Source organism: Chelonoidis abingdonii, chromosome 12 (assembly GCF_003597395.2).
Source record: "Chelonoidis abingdonii isolate Lonesome George chromosome 12, CheloAbing_2.0, whole genome shotgun sequence".
Lineage (NCBI taxonomy): Eukaryota > Metazoa > Chordata > Testudines > Testudinidae > Chelonoidis > Chelonoidis abingdonii.
This window is the reverse complement of record NC_133780.1, coordinates 5,764,629-5,781,500: the sequence shown is the minus strand read 5'-3', so window position 1 is coordinate 5,781,500 and position 16,872 is coordinate 5,764,629. Positions and strand designations below refer to the sequence as shown.

Genomic DNA, 16,872 nt, shown 5'->3' with positions numbered 1-16,872 from the left:
GGAATTGTTGAAGGAGTGTTCAAGGCTACCCAGGGGGGGAAGATTTTGGGGGGGAAGGAGTGATCCAGGACATGTATCTGGATGGTGGCAGCGAATACCAGATGTAAGCTGGTAATTAAGGTTAGAAAATTCCATGCAGGTCCCATCTGTACCCTAAAGTTCAGAGTGGGGAAGGACCTGACACAGGCTCTGGAGGCTGGGAAGGGGGGTTGGAGCCAAGATTGTAGAGCCGAGGTGTGGGACTTTGTGAAAGTGAAGGAGGAAGAGCAGGCTGGGGATGGCAGGGCGAGCCAGACTGGGAAGGGAAAAGCAAGGAGGGGTGTCTTTGTCTGACTCTGAGCTAGCAGCCATAGATGCTGATTTGTCAACATTAAATCGCTGGTGTAGAACAGCCCTGTCGGTGAGTCAGGGCAGAAAAAAAAGGCTGGTGCCTGAAGAAAATTCCCTTTCTCACTACACTGTGCACCCCAAGCACTGCTGGGCTGTTCAGGCCCAGAGGGAAATGTTCCATTTTAGGGAGAATGAAAGGCCATTTGGGAGGTGATGGCCCAGAGCCCTGGCAGGGAAGGGCCCGGTGAGGGCTGGACTCAGCCATTGGTGTCAGCTATTTTGGGTCCTGGCTGACATGCCAGCCACCATGTAAAATGTTTCCCTGTGGCCTTTTGACATGCCCACAGAGGTATGTGACTGCCAAGTCCCTCTCCTAGGAGGGTAGGGGGAAGTCTGCAGGGTGATCTCCCACCTCCATGCAGCCAGGGGCCAATGCTTGGTATTGCCAGTCTGGAGCCTCCACATGTATGTATTGACCAGGGTTGTCCACAAAGTGCACAGCTATGTTGGGTGGCAGGAAGTTTGGGGCACGAAAGCTCCTGCCCTTGCTTTGCCCCATCCCGCCTCTTCCTGACCCTGCTCCACCCCACCCCCGCCCTTGAGACCTCTGCAGCAGGGCCTGGCCTACACTCACCGGTGGCAAGAACTTCAAAGATCTGGCCCCAGCCGTTCCCCCAGTGAGTGCTGGGGGGTGATTCCTCCCTGTATCCCAAGCAACCCCCCTCTGGAGGCCTGGGGCTTCCCCCCCATGGAGGTCTATGCTGCCCCCCACAAGGGGGTTCTGTAGGGGCTCAGGATAGCTAGGGACGGCCCTGGTATTGGGAAATAAAATGGACCGAATTTCAAAATATTGTGTACAGAATTCTTAATTTTTTGGTGCTGAAAGCCCTCGGGAATATGGCCTGCTGGACAGTTGTGGGGTGGGGGGCTGTGATGGGGTTCTGGACAGTGTGGGGAGTCTGTGGGTGGGAGGCCACTGGGCATGGGGGATGCTGGGCATAAGGGGATGGGGGGACCTGGGTAGGACAGCGGTGTGGCAGGCACATGGGCAGAGCAGGGCTGGCGTTGGGGGCACAGGTGGCAGGGAAGTGCAGGGGTTAAGGTGAAAGTGACACTGTGGAGAGGTTGGGGTATTGGTGAAAATATGTAGGGGTTAGGGGCACAGTGTAGGAGTTAGGGTGCAGAAGGGAAGAAGACTTAGTGGCAAAGGGGGTGCAGGATGGGGAGCCCACAGGGGCCAAGGGAAAGGGTCCTGAGGCCGGCCCTGCACTGTGGTGGATATGAGGATGGGTTTCTGCTGTCACCCTTCCCCTCATCCATCATTTTCCTACCCGCCGCCCTCCTCAACTTATTTTCTCTTTTTCTCCTTTTGCTTCTCTTTCCCACAAGTCCGGCTCAGCCAGCCCAGCCAGCTCCAAGTTTTGCACCAGTGCTGGCAGGGTGACCAGATGTCCCTATTGTATAGGGAGAGTCCTGCTATTTGGGGCTTTGTCTTATATAGTTGCCTGTTACCCCCCAGCCCTGTCCTGATTTTCACAGTTGCTGTCTGGTGAGCCGGTGCTGATAACATGCTCCCAAGGATGCCTCACAGGGACCCTATTGATCGCTAGGACCCAGGAGCAGCCGGGAGGCGGCTCTGTGGGGGGGCAGCGAGCGCTGGGCTCCGGCCCGGCAGCAGGAAGTGACTCGCAGCCGCTGCGGTGACTCTGGCTCCCAGGCTCGTGGCGAGATCCCCGAGCCCCGGCGGCTGGTGCTGGGAGCCCGGAGCCCTGGCTGCAGCCGGGAGAGGGGAATCTCCAGCAGGGCCCTTCCCGCTGCTCCCCAGGAGCCTCTCCCAGGCCAGGGCAGAGCCCCCGGCCCGGCCCCTGCCCCTGCCCCGGGGGGCCCCGCTCGGAGGGAAGGTGAGAGAGACCCGCCCCCCCGGCACCCCCGGGCTGCAGGGGGCGGAGGCTAAAGAGGTGCAGGGGGGTGATGGCAGGCGGGGGGAGCGGGATGGGGTCAGGAGGCGGGTGCGGGGCTGCGGGGGGCAGGCTGGGATGGGGGCGGGGTCGCACTGAAGGGAAGATCGGGGGGATTGTGGGGCTGATGGGAGCGAGGCTGGGATGGGGGAAGATGTGAGTGGGGGGCACTGCGAGGCTAAGGTGTGTGTGAGGAGGCGGGAGGGGGACAGCCCCCAACCCCGCTCCCACTGTCTGTTATTGTCAGACACCCCCGTGCTGGCGGGGTCTGTGTCTCACGAGTTTAGGGTCTGCCCAGGCCCCTGGTCTGATTTCTGGGCAGGATTCACATCTCAGCCCCACCGGAGTCGCTGCTGCTTTGGGCAGGCAGGGAGTGTGGCTGGGCCAATGGGCTCAGCCTCTGGCTGCCTGTCCCTGGGGGCTGCTGCAGGAGTCCAGGGCAGCTCGTTCTTCAGGTGATGCCACCAGAGGGCTCCTGCTGTTCCTCAGGGAGAGGGGTTTACAGGGCAGTGTGGGGAAATCCCCCAAAGTGGCCCCTTTAGTTCTGCTTTTTATCTAGCATTGGGCTCAGAGATACTGTTACTAGGAGGGTCTGAAGACTCTGGGGAGAATCGGGGTGTGACATGGACTGAAGCCCCTTCTGTAACCTCCCCTCTCCCCCCGACAGGGTGAGGAATCGTGTCCATGTTTTGGTCCAGCTGGGCCCATCTTCTAGGACGCAGGGAAGGGAAATGTCTGTGACGGAGCCATCTTGGGTAGGGAATTTTCAGGGAGCTCCTGGGGCGGGGGGCAGGGGCAGGAAGGCGACTGGGTGTGATGAAACTGCTGATTTTCTGAGTGGGCCCATTGGTGATGGTGGTGGGGAGATGGGACATTTCCCCATTTCTCAAACAGGATACAACCCCCTTTCACAGGGCTGGGAACATTTTCCAGGCTCCCAGTGCTGGAGTGAGACACCACTGGCCCGGGAAGCTTTTGGGATTCCTGTCCCTGTCCCTGGCTCAGAGCTCTGCTTTCTGCATCAGCCTGTGGCTGGCAGGTGTGTGGTAAATGAGAAGTCTCTGCCCTGCTCAGTCTGCTGCAAGGGACAAGGAGCTCTCACCTTCTCCCACCCCCTGAAGCCTCCTAGCTGCTCTGAGCAGGGCGGGGGTGGGATTCTGCTGCTCTGGCCCTCCCAGAGCTTCCATTTCTTTATCCTTCCTCTCACGTGACTAGTGGGATTGTGGCCGGAGCAGCAGGTAATGGCTGGGGCCTTTTGGTGTTTCAGATGCCGGTGACCTTTGAGGAGGTGGCTGTGTATTTCACGCAGGCACAGGGGGCTCTGCTGGACCCTGCTCAGAGAGCCCTCTACAGGGATGTCATGCAGGAGAACTATGAGACGGTGACCTCGCTGGGTAAGGGATTCCCGTCCCCTCAGATACTAGAAGCCGTGGGGTCTGTGTGTCTCTATCTGGTCATGTTCTTCCCATGTCAGTTAGATCAGAGGTGAGTGGGTTCCATAGTGCACAGCTGCCCTTTGAGAGAGAGTTCTATCTCCGTGCCCCCTCCAGTGGGACATGGGTGTCAATACCCAATGGACAAGCTGAACCATCCCCACCCCTCCAGCTTTCAAAAGGGCATAATCCAGGATTGTCCTGTCTGTGTTGTTTCTCGGCTGCACACACAATCCCTGTTCACCTCCCTCGCTGGGACTAGCTCCAGCCCTGGGGAGGGCTCTGGTTTCTGCAGGTTTAGAAAGAGGCAGGGGTTTAAGTCGAGAGCCATGTGTGAGTCAGCAAGGCCTCCAGAGCGTACAGATCCTGCGAATGTCTAGTGCAGGGCTGCACAACTCGTAAAGTGGCGAGGGCCACATTACTCCAAAGAAAACAGCTGAGGGCCGAACCCCTCCGGCACCACGGAAACACCCTCCAAAACAGGACCTCCCAGCCCAGTGGAAACACCCCGCCCCAGCACCGCCCAGCCCTGCAGAAACAAACCCTCCTTCCCCAGTGCCGCCCCACCAAAACAGCTGTGGGCCAAAATGGATGGTTGGAGATGGGGAGGTGATACTTGATTTTAAATCAACCAGGGGCTCCCAGCTGAAGAGGTGGCTAGGAGCTCTCAGGGTCAAATTAAAAGGTCCAGGGCTCTGGCAGCTGGGGGAACCCGCAGCTTTGCGGGGCTGGGGCAGGGATTTAAAGGGCCCAGAGCTCTTGCTGCTTAGGGGAACCCGAGCCCTTTAAATCCCAGCCCCAGCCCATCCGCTGGAGCCGCCACTGGGATTCAAAGGGCTCTGGGCTGCCTGTGGTGGTGGGGAGCCCTGAGCCCTTTAAATCTCAGCTGCAGCCAGGAATCTCTGTGGGCAGCCCAGAGCCCTTTGAATTCTGGCCGTGGCTGGAATTGAAAGGGCTCTGGGCTCCCTGCCGCTGCGGGCAGCCCAGAGCCCTTTGATTCCTGGCCGTGGCTGAGATTTAAAGGTCTCAGGGTTCCCCGCAGCTGTGGGCATCCCAGAGCCCTTTGAATCCTGGCCACGGCTGAGGTTTAAAGGGCTCTGGGCTCCCCACGGCTGTGGACATCTCAGAGCCTTTGAATCCCGTCCACGGTTGGCAGGGCCGGCTTTAGGAAGTGCAGGGCCCAATTCGAACATTTTTGGCGGGGCCCCGGCAGGGATGACTGGAAAAAAAAAACATGTAAAAAAAACCCTTTCGTTTCTTAGCAACCGGTTCCCTATAAAAAGTTCTGCCACAGTATGCATTTTTTGTACCAATAGGGTTACCATACGTCCGTATTTTCCTCTCGGATGGCGATTTAAGAACCAAAAAGCCTGACGTGTCCGGGAAAATACAGATATATGTTAACCCTACTTAAAGTTCTTTTTTAAAAAGATGAGTCTGAACCAGAAATGAGCTCTGCCACTCCCTGAGGGTGTGCTGGGGTGTGCACATGTGTGGGTCTCAGCTGCGCCCTGCCCACCTCGTTGAAGCAGGTGTGCAGGATTACTTCCTTGGGAACTGCAGGGCACCAGTGGACATGGGGCTGGCGGGAGGTGGGTTGGTAGGGGGCTGGAGATAGGGTCTGGCTGCAGGCTGGGCTAGGGGTGTGGAGCAGGCTGGAGACGGGGTGTGGGGTGGCTGGCTGGCTTCAGGCAGGGCCATGGGGGGGTGTAGCATGGGTTGGCAGGGCTGGAGACAAAGGAATGTGGGACTGGCTGGCTTCAGGCGGGGGTGCAGCAGGGGTTGGCTGGAGACAGGGAAGGGGGTGCAGGGCTGGCTGGAGACAGGGGTTGGTGCAGGGCTGGAGGCAAGGCAGGCGGTGCGGGGCTGGCTGGAGACAGGAACTGGTGCAGGCAGGGCAGGAGGTGCGGGGCTGGCTGGAGACGGGCTAGCTGCGGGCAGCGGGTGCAGGGCTGACTGCAGACAAGAACTGGTGCAGGCAGGGCAGGAGGTGCGGGGCTGGTGCGGGCAGGGGGTGCAGCAGGGGTTGGCTGCGGGCAGCTGGTGCAGGTACAGGGGGTACAGCCCATCCTGTATGGTGAGCGCCTCCTCCTCCTGCCTCCCCCACCAGGGTAGCAGCAGCAGCCCGGGGCTCAGGGTCTATTTAAAGGGCCTGGGGCTCCCCTGCTTCCACTTCCCCAGCCCTGTAATTAGCTGTGGGAGCCTCGGGGAAGTGGTGGGGCTCCGGGGACTATTTAAAGGACCAGGGCAGCAGAGACAGCTGGAGACACCTCCCCCCCCCCCGCTACCCCAGGGCTCTGGGGGCTATTTAAAGAGCCTGGAGCTCCCCTGCTTCTATCACCCCTGCCCTGTAAATAGCCAAGGAAGCCCTGGGGAAGCGGTGTGGCTTCAGCGGCTATTTAAAGGACCGGGGTGTCTGAGACAGCTGGAACCCCGGCTCTTTAAATACCCCCAGAACCCCCTGCTACTCCAGGGCTCTGGGGGTATTTAAAGGGCCCAGGGCTCCCCTTCTTCTACCGCCCCAGCCCTTTAAATAGCTACGGGAACCCTGGGGAAGTGGTGGGGCTCCGGTGGCTATTTAAAGTGCCGGGGTGGTAGAAGCAACGGAAACCCCGGACTTTTTAAATAGCCCCCAGAGCCCCACAGCCCTACTCCAGGGCTCCAGCAGTGGAGCTCTGGTGGCAATTTAAATTCCCCAGACCTTTTAAATTGCCCCCTGGGGAAGCTGGGCCACCCCGGTACAGTGCACTGGCTTTTGCCGGTACACTGTACTGGGGCTTGGGCATGGGGCCCGCTTAGGGGCGGGCTGATTCAGGGGAATTTGTTGAATTGGCCTAAAGCCGGCTCTGGCGGCTAAGATTTAAAGGGCTCTGGGCTCTCCATGGCTGCTGGCAGCCCAGAGCCTTTTGAATCCTGGCAACCGCTGGGATTTAAAGAGCTCTGAGCTCCCCGCAGCTACGGACAGCCCAGACCCCTATGAATCCCGGCCGCGGCTGGGATTTAAAGAGCTCTGGGCTCCCCACTGCTGCGGGCAATCCAGAGCCTTTTGAATCCTGGCCGCAGCTGGTATTTAAAGGCTCTAAACTCCCTGCTCCTGCGGGCAGCCCAGAGCCCTATGAATCCCGGCTGTGGCTGGGATTTAAAGAGCTCTGGGCTCCCCTCCGCTGTGGGCAGCTCATAGCCTTTTGAATCTCGGCCGTGGCGGCGGGCAGCTAAGAGCCTTTTGAATCCCGGCCGCGGCTGGGATTGTAAAGAGCTCTGAGCTCCCCGCGGGTGCTGGCAGCACAGAGCCTTTTGAATCCCTGCCGTGGCTGGGATTTAAGAGCTCTGAGCTCCCCGCCACTGCGGGCAGCTCAGAGCCTTTGGAATCCCGCCGCGGGCCACACAGTGAGCCTCCCCGGGCCGTGTGTTGTGCAGGCCTGGTCTAGTGAAAGTGTAGTAAGAATTCAGCTCACCTCCCCAGACAACTTCTTCTGCGCAAGGGGGCTCTGTGACCATTTTCCACTCCTCTTGGATTCCACGTTCCTCCAGCAGAGCACAGGGACAGGTTCCACTCACAGAATGTCCTTTCTGACAAATACTCCACGCACCGTGATCTGGTCTGATTTCAACCTCTGTGCAGGATTCCTCCTTTCCAAACCTGAGCTGATTGTCCGGCTGGAACGAGAGGAAGAGCCATGGGTGCCCGATCTCTGGGCCTGCAAGGAAAGAAGGCTTTGGAGATGCCCCCATACAGGTGAGGACTGTCAGAGAAACCATCTAGGGAATGAAGGAAAAAGTTGAGAATCCCCAAATATGGTGTGAGTAAGCACCCTCAGTTCTTCCTCATTTCAGCCAGAAGAGGCCTACAGTCATCAGGTATAGCTCACGTCATTCCACGCAGCCTCTCCTCTGCAGGAGTTTGCTTCCCAGCTTTCCTCCTCTGTGAGTGTTTGGGTGGGATGTGGAGGAGGAGTCCAATTGCTCAGTCTTTGTGTTGGGTTTTTCCTCTGTGCTATTCCTCTTTCTCCCCAGCAAAATGACTCCGGTCTGGATTGTGTCTCTCCCAACAGGTGCTGAGCGAGGGAGTGAGAATGAGGTGGGTAATCATCATGAGGAAGTTCCCGGGGAAGTGGAATTGCAGGGGACCTTTGTGGGAAGAGCTGAAGGGAATTTTCCCCAGTACTTCGAACACGAAGAATCCTGGGGAAGTTGGCACAGGTCAGAGAGGCTTCTGGGAAACTATCCAGGGAAAAAAGTGGATGAAGCTATTAATAGTGGGGGAGGAGAGGAGGATCCCGGAGCGCAGCAGACAAATCCCAAGGAAGAGAGACCTTGGCACTACCTTTGGTATGGGAAAGAATTCACTGTGAGCTCACAGCTTGTGACACAGACAATCCATGCTGGAGAGAAACCCCTTCAATTCTTGGACTATGGGGAAAGCTTCTATAAGCTCTCAGATCTTAATAACCACGGGAGAAGCCACAGTGGAGAAAAACCCTCTCAATCCCTCAAGTGCGGGCAATCTTTCATTTCGAAGGCACAAATAATTAGACATCAGGCAACCCACACAGGGGAGAAACCCCACAAGTGCTTGGAGTGTGGGAAAAGTTTCATAAGAAAGTCAAACCTTGTTGCGCATCAGGCAATCCACACAGGAGAGAGACCACACAAGTGCTTGGAGTGTGGGAAAAATTTTATACAAAGATCAAACCTTCTTCAGCATCAGGCAGTCCATACAGGGGAGAGACCCCACAAGTGCTTGGACTGTGGGAAAGGTTACATACAAAGATCAGACCTTGTTCAGCATCAGGCAATCCACACAGGAGAGAGACCCCACAAGTGCTTGGAGTGTGGGAAAAGTTTCATAAGAAAGCCAAACCTTGTTGTACATCAGGCAATCCACACAGGAGAGAGACCCCACAAGTGCTTGGAGTGTGGGAAAAGTTTCATAAGAAAGTCAACCCTTGTTGAGCATCAGGCTTTACACAGAGGAGAAAGACCTCACAAGTGCTTGAAGTGTGGGAAAAGTTTCATAAGAAAGTCAACCCTTGTTGAACATCAGGCATTACACACAGGAGAAAGACCCCACAAGTGCTTGGAGTGTGGGAAAAGTTTCATAAGAAAGTCAATTCTTGTTGAACATCAGGCATTACACACGGGATCGAAACCCCACAGGTGCTTCGACTGTGGGAAAAGTTTCATAAAGAGGTCACATCTAGTTCGTCATCAGGCTTTACACGCAGGAGAGAGACCCCACAAGTGCTTGGAGTGTGGAAAAAGTTTCATACAGAGGTCACACCTAGTTCATCATGAGGCATTACACACAGGAGAGAGACCTCACAAGTGCTTGGAGTGTGGGAAAAATTTCATACAGAGGGCACACCTAGTTCGCCATGAGGCATTACACACAGGAGAGAGACCCCACAAGTGCTTGGAGTGTGGGAAAAGTTTCATCAGAAAGTCAAACCTTGTTGAACATGAGGCAGTCCACACGGGATCGAAACCCCACAGGTGCTTCGACTGTGGGAAAACTTTCATACAGAGGTCACATCTAGTTCGTCATCAGGCAATCCACACAGAAGAGAGACCCCACAAGTGCCTGGACTGTGGGAAATGTTTCACAGAGAGGTCAAACCTTGTTAAACATCAGGCAATCCACACAGGAGAGACTGCTGAGGTGCTTGGACTGCGGGAAAAGTTTCATATGGAGGTTTGACTTCATTAAACATGGAAGAATCCACACAGGATCTAAACTTCTGTGACACATTGCAAGAAAGGATTAAGCAAGTTGCATGTGATTGACTTAGAATCAACTTTTAGAGAGAGATTTTAAAAGTTTGTCCACCTTAGATAAGCTAGAGCTTTACATGTAAATGTGTATTTCGTATGACTTGGAAGAAGATGGCAAGTCATGTCTGAGTAACCTAATTGCCTTCTATGAGGAGATAAGTGGCTGAGTGGATGTGTTATTCCTTGACTTTTGGGCTGTATAAGTAGGGTCATTGCCCACAGATTGAGGGAGGTGATGGTTCCCTTCTCTTCAACATTGGTGAGGCCTCATCTGGAATATTGTGTCCAGTTTTGTGCCCCACACTGCAAGAAGGATGTGGAAAAATTGGAAAGAGTCCAGCGAAGGGCAACAAAAATGATTAGGGGGCTGAAGCACATGACTTATGCAAAGAAGCTGAGAGAACGGGGATTGTTTAGTCTTCAGAAGAGAAGAAAGACAGGATTTGGTAGCTGCTTTTAACTACCTGAAAGGGGGTTCCAAAGAGGATGAATCTAGACTGTGTTCATTAGTACCAGATGACAGAACAAGGAGTAATGGTCTCAAGTTGAGTGAGGATAGTTTCGGTTGAGTATTAGGAAAATCTTTTTCACTAGGAGGCTGGTAAAGCACTGGAATGGGTTACTTAGGGAGGTGGTGGACTCTCGTTCCTTAGAGGTTTTTAAGGTCAGAGAGACCTCACAAGTGCTTGGACTGTGGGAAAAGTTTCATAAGTAGGTCACACCTTGTTCAACATCAGAGAAGCCACACAGGAGAGAGACCCCACAAGTGCTTGGACTGTGGGAAATATTTCACAGAGAGGTCTAACCTTGTTAAACATCAGGCAATCCACACAGGAGAGAGACCCCACAGGTGCTTGTACTGTGGGAAAGGTTACATACAAAGGTCACACCTTATTCAACATCAGACAAACCACACAAGAGAGACTCCAGAGGTGCTTGGACTGCGGGAAAAGTTTCATATGGAGGTCTGACCTCATTAAACATGGAAGAATCCAGACAGGATCTAAACTTCTGTGACACATGGCAAGAAAGGATTAAGCAACTTGCATGTAATTGATTCACTGGGGGTAGAGGCTGAAAGATGGAGAGAATGTTTATAGCTGAAATCACCAAAATGTGTTTTGCAAAGTTAGTGTTAATGGGATCTGTTCCACTCTCCTGCTCGGATATTTTTTGTGGGGATCCCGGAGATGGAAAGGAGCAGGTGTTACCATCTTGGCTACCAATCCCCATGGTGACTCTCTACACTAGTAATTCTCAAACTGTGGGCAGAGCCTCCCAATGGAGGGACAGGAATGTGTCAAGGGAGGCGTGATCTCTGTGTGGTCTTTGTTTGTGTTTTAAAGAGCACTGGCTGTCGGCCCCAGGTGGTTGGGGTCATGAAGAAGGAACAGACCCGCCTGAGAGGTGGGGATAAATGCTCAGGCTCTCAGACCCAGATGGAGAAGCAGCACAGAAGTAGATGTCAGTGGAGTGATAAGTCTTCTGTGAACAGCGATATTTAGGTATATCACTTTTCACGTGGCCACCCGCACTTCTGTGCTGCTATTGGAGAACTTCAGAGCTGGGCACATTGCCAGCACCACATTTACAAAATGATAAATCTTCTCCAAAGTATGTCCTGTGAGGTATCATAGGGAAAGTCATCGCCTGCTGAGTATTATTGTCCCATTAAAATGTGTCTATCAGCACTGTCAATGTAGCTCGGAGAGTTTGCTGTAAGTTTCTTACATGCTATAAAGCTGGAAAACGCCCACAGATGAGCTCCCCAGAGACAGTGGCACCTGCACACCAGCTAGGTGCTAAGTGACCAGTAATTGCTCAGCCGGCCCTTCACCAGCTGTGGAGCTGGGAACAAGAGAGTTACAATTCACCGGAAGGACGGCTGGATGCTCACTTAGACCACAGACTAATTGTCACCTGCCCCCCGGCTGGGGGGTAAACCTCAAAGAGGAGAGTGATACAAAAGCACAAGGGAGAGTGGCCTCCATTTTTACCTCTCCTCTCCCATCTTTCCAGAAGGCAAGAATATGCCTTGAAAGGCAACAGGGGCCGTGGAGTGGGGAGGACGGACCAAGGCTAGAAGGAAATCTAGCCTGTGCACTCAGAACTGTGAACTGCCTGCAACAGCAGGTGGGGTACAAAAACCTCCTTGCTTCACATCTTCCTTAGCTTGGTAAAATTTAGGATTTAAAGTGCATTTTATAATTTTATAGTTTGAACCAGTTGTGACCTTTGACATCTTTCTCCCTCATAATCCCTGAAAACCCCCTTGCTCCAGTTACTCAAGTGGTTTTAGTGTTTTGTCTGGACCTGTGTGGTCTGAAAGATGGAGGGAATGTGTTTTCCAAGTTTAGTGTCACAGGATCTGTTCCGCTCTCCTGCTCAGACATTTTCTGTGGGGATCCCGGAGATGGAAAGGAGCAGGTGTTACCATCTTGGCTACCAATCCCCACAGTGACTCTCTATACTAGTAATTCTCAAACTGCGGGCAGAGCCTCCCAGTGGAGGCACAGGAATGTGTCAAGAGAGGTGTGATCAGTGTGGGTTGTTTGTTGTTTTTTTTTAAAAAAGCACTGGGTGTCGTCCCCAGGTGGCTGGGGCTCATGAAGAAGGAACAGGCCCATGTTGGAGGTGGGGATAAATGCTCAGGCTCTCAAACCCAGGTGGAGCAGCAGGATAGAAGTAGGGGTGTCACTGAGTTGATAAGTCTGTTGTGATCAGCGATATTGAGGAATATCACTTTTCACGTGGCCACCTTCACTTCTGTGCTGCTATTGGAGGGCTTCAGAGCTGGTCGCATCACCAGCAAGTACTTTGCCATTAGAGCTGGGTGGCGATATATGTGCTTGTGAGGGTGGGGAGGGTAATGACCAAAGACACAAAGAGGGTGGGCAGGGAGGGGGGCTCATGAAACGCGTTTGAGAACCACTGGTTTACACTATTATGGTCACCATGTTCATAAAATGATAAATCTTCTCCTGCTGAATATGATAGACACATTTTCATGGGACAATCAGCACTGTCCATGGAGCTCGGAGAGTTCGCTGTATGTTTGTTACATGCTGTAAAGCTGGAAAACGCCCACAGACGAGCTCCCCAGAGACAGTGGCACCTGCACACCCGCTAGGTGCTAAGTGGCCATTAATTGCTTAGCCAGCCATTCCCCAGCTGTGGAGCTGGGAACATGAGAGTTACAGTTCACAAGAAGGACGGCTGGACGTTCACTTAGGCCACAGACTGATTGTCACCTGCCCCCCGGCTGGGGGGTGAACCTCAAAGAGGAGAATTGTACAAAAGCATAAGGGAGAATTGCCTCCATTTTCACTTCTCCTCTCTCATCTTTCCAGAAGGCAAGAATATGACTTGAAAGGGAACAGGGGCCATGGAGTGGGGAGGACGGGCCAAGGCTGGAAGGAAATCTGGCGGGGGACTCAGAACTATGAACTGCCTGCGACAACGAGTGGGGTGCAAAAACCTACTTGCTTGACATCTTCCTTAGCTTGGTAAAATTTAGGATTTAAAGTGCATTTTATAAATTTGTAGTTTTAACCGGTTCTGAATTTTGACATCCTTTTCCCTTGTAATCCCTGAAACCCCCCTTGCTCCAGTTAGTAAAGTGGTTTTAGTGTTTTGTCTGGACCTGTGTATTTTCACTGAAGTGTTTGGGGGATTTGACTGGAGAGAAGAAGGCTATGGCCTAATCAGACCCCTCTGTGGGGGTGACCCACTAATGACTGAGATTGTCCAGCGCAGTGAACAGACTGACTGTCCAAGATGCACATTCCTGCTTTCCAAGGCTGGGAGGAGAAAACTGGCTGATGTTGCTGTGTCGATTGGGAAGTTCCTGAGTGTCTGGCTAGTCGCACTCAGTTCAGTGCAGCCAGGAGTGACTTTGAAGGCTGGTGGCTGTGTGTGAGCAGAGCGTGGAGGGGTTTGTTGTTCACACAGGGAAGCATCAGGGTGGATTGATTTAAATCACTAGTCAGGAAGACTCCATTTAATCATGATTTTCTACATAAAAATGTATTCTCGTTGGTTGTTATAACCTTTATACATATTCTTCACAACGCGGAGATAGATGTAGGTTTCTTTTTTGGAAGGTACACACTATACATTTGTAAACCATGATTTATTTTGAAAACTTCTCAGATGAGTTTTACAGCTATATCAGACAATGAATGTTTGGTTATTTCATTTCATTTAATTTCATTTGGTTGTTTCATTGTTTGGTGATTTCATTCATGCCATGTTGTATTAGGAGGAGAACATCACCAGACAGACATTTAAATAACAGAAATCTGATTTTCTTGATTTTTTTTAAAAAGTCATTGATTTTTATTTATCCTGGGATAAAACATGCCCTGGGATGGAGAATTAAGCAGTTCAACAGTCCAGACTGTACCGTGGGGTATGTCTCACACCCGCTGTCTGGTGGGACCCACATGACACCGTTGGGCTTTCATCATCCTGATTCTGAAAGAGAAGCTGAGCAGGGCAAAGCAGAGAAGAGGAACCAGCCAACATCATAACTGCTTCAGCTTCGGCTAAAACCTGAACTGCCTCTGAGATGTGAGACTTGAGGTCCTGCCGCCATCCTTCCTCCCACACGTCTATTTCCTTCCCAATGATCAGGGGTGAAAGTAACTTAAAAGGGCTTAGCCATATGCCAGAGTCCTGAGCTGGGGGAGGGGCCTCAACAGGAATTGGTAGGGTCTTTAAAACTGGGCCCTTTACGTTGAGATTTAAAGGGTCCGAGACTCCGGCTGCCGTAGCAGTGGCTGGGAGCCCCAGGTTCTTTAAATCATGGCAGGAGCTGCTGCAGCGGTCTGGAGCCCTGGGGCTCTGGCAGCGATGTAAACGGCCCAGGGCTCTGCTGCAGTAGAAGCAGCCACATCCCCTGGCCCTTTAAAGTAGCCCCAAGGTTGCAGCTGGGAGCCCCAGGATTTGGGCAGTGATTTAAAGGGCCCAGGGCTCCAGCCAGTGCCAGGAGCCCTGAGCTCTTTAAATCACTGGCCTGGGGAAGCTGCCCCCTGCTGGTGAGGTGATGGATGTACCAGCTTTTGCCAGTATGCTGGAGCAGACCAGCTTATTTTCACCTTTCCCACTGGTCTAAACGATTATGCCACCCCCACTTCTGCCCTCTTGCCTTTCTCTCTCCCCTAAAACAATTGGCCGCCAGCTGAGACACCCAGATTCTCGCACAGTGCTGGTAGCTGTGTGACCAGAGAGGCAGGAAGGGGAAGGCCTTAGGCAGCCAAGGCAGAGAGAAGTTTTCCAAGTCTCAGACAGGCTGACCAGCCAGCGACCCAGAGCCCCGTTTGTCCTGCAGGAGCGCAAAGAGACTGAATGCTGACAGGAGACGTTCTCCAGAGACTGGGAGAAGCTGCCTGAACCAAGTGAAGTGGGTCCCCAGGGGCAGGTCTGGGGCAGAGGGGCTGCAGTGTCTGATCGCTAGGACCCAGGAGCTGCGGGAGGCGGCTCTGTCGCGGGGCAGCGAGCGCTGGCATCCGGCCGGCAGCAGGAAGTGACTCGCAGCCGCTGCGGGTGACTCTGGCTCCCAGCTCCCGGCGAGATCCCCGAGCCCCGCGGCTGGTGCTGGAGCCCGGAGCCCGGCTGCAGCCGGGAGAGGGGAATCTCCAGCAGGGCCCTTCCCGCTGCCCCCAGAGCCTCTCCCAGCCAGGGCAGAGCCCCGGCCCGGCCCGGCCCGCCCGCCCCTGCCCCGGGGCCCGCTCGGAGGAGGGAGAGAGAAAAATCCCACCGCCCCGCAACCTGCCGGCTCAGGGGCGGAAGGCTATAGGAGTGCAGATGGGAAGGGCAGAGGCGGATGCGGGAGGGGAGGAGCCTGGGAATGGGGGCGGGGCGCTTCTAAAGGGAAAGATGGGCGATGCGGGGGAATCGGGGAGATTATGGGGCTGAGGGGAGCGAGCGGCAATGAGGAAGAAGTGAGGGGGAGCACTGGCGAGGAAGGGGGGGTGGGGAGGGGAAGGGGGACAAGAGGAAGAACCCAGCCCACGCCGCCCTCCCTTCCCCGCGCTCCCATGTGGTTGTGTCTAGACACACACCCGTGCTGGCGGCTGTGTCTCACCGAGTTTGGGTCTGCCCGGGCCTGGCTGAATTTCTGGGCAGGATTCACACTCAGCCCCACCGTAGTCAACTTGCTGCTTTGGGCAGGCGGATGGGCTGGCCAGCTCCTCTGCTGCCTGCCTTGGGGGCTGCTGCGGGTCCAGGGCAGCTCGTTCTTTCAGGATGGCCACACAGTGGGCTCCGGCGTTCCCAGAGAGGGTTTACAGGATGTGGGGAATCCCCCGAAGTGGCCCTTTAGGTTCTCCTCTTTTTTCTAGCATTGGGCTCAAGATGCTGTACATCTGGCTGGGGTCTGAGATCTGGGGGAAATGGGTGTGTGACATGACGAATCCCTTCTTACCTCCCCTCTCCCTCGACCAGCGAGGGAATCGGTCCATCTTTCATCCAGATGGCCATGTCTCGGCCTAGGACGCAGGAGGAAATGTGTGAAGAGCCACTTGGTAGGAGGATTTCAGAGCCTCTGGAGGGGCTGGCGCAGAAGGAGACAGAGTGTGAAACCCCGCTGATTTCATTGAGGTGGACCATTGGTGATGGGGGCAACGGAAGCATTCTCTCCGCCATTTCCAGACGATCACCCCCACTTGCAGAAGGGCTGGGAAACATTTTCCAGGCTCCCAAGTGCGGAGGAGGACCATTGGCAGGCCTGCTCATGAAACGCAGGGAAGCTGTTGGGATTATACCGCCCTGGGCTCAGAGCCTGCTTCCTGTACAGCTTGGGTCTGGCAGGGTGTGGGAAATGAGAGAAGACCTGCCCTGCTGGGCCGCCGGTGCGGGGGGACAAGCATCTCTTCACCTTCTCCACCTGCTGAAGCCTCCTGGCTGTCTGAGCAGGTGTGGAGGTGGATCTGCTACTTGCTGGCCTTACCCAGAGCTCTCCTTTTCTTTACCTTTCTCACTGACTGGTGGCATTGTGGCTGGAGCAAGCAGAGACGGGGCCTTTTGTGTTTCAATGCCCGTGACATTTGAGAGGTGGCTTATCACACCAGAACAGGGGGCTCTGATGGACTCCCCAGCAGAGCCTCTACGAGTCATGCAGGAGACACATGAGAACGGTGACCATGCTGGGTAAGGGGATCCATCCTCACAGTACTAGAAGCCGTGGGTCGGTCTCTATCCTGGTCATATTCTAGACCCAGTCAGTTAGATCAGAGGAAAGTGGGTCAAGTAAGCACCGCATGTGAAGATGACTTGCATCTCCGGCCCCTCCAGTGGGACATGGGGTCAAAACCATGGCCAAGCTAACAACCTCCCCACCGTTTCCGCCTTTAGCTTCAAAGGGCTAATCCCAGGGC

At 54.3% G+C, this 16,872-nt stretch overlaps 1 protein-coding gene across 1 annotated transcript; it reads left to right on the top strand.

The window, feature by feature from the left end:
* Positions 1 to 2,509: 2,509 nt before the first annotated feature.
* Positions 2,510 to 9,755, top strand: LOC142045782 (uncharacterized). Its single transcript, XM_075071588.1, is given in 6 exon segments — positions 2,510 to 2,743; positions 2,956 to 3,043; positions 3,556 to 3,682; positions 7,344 to 7,457; positions 7,774 to 9,376; positions 9,378 to 9,755. Coding segments are annotated over 6 exon segments (2,088 nt in total). The 5' UTR covers positions 2,510 to 2,675; the 3' UTR covers positions 9,466 to 9,755.
* The last annotated feature ends 7,117 nt before the right edge of the window (positions 9,756 to 16,872 follow it).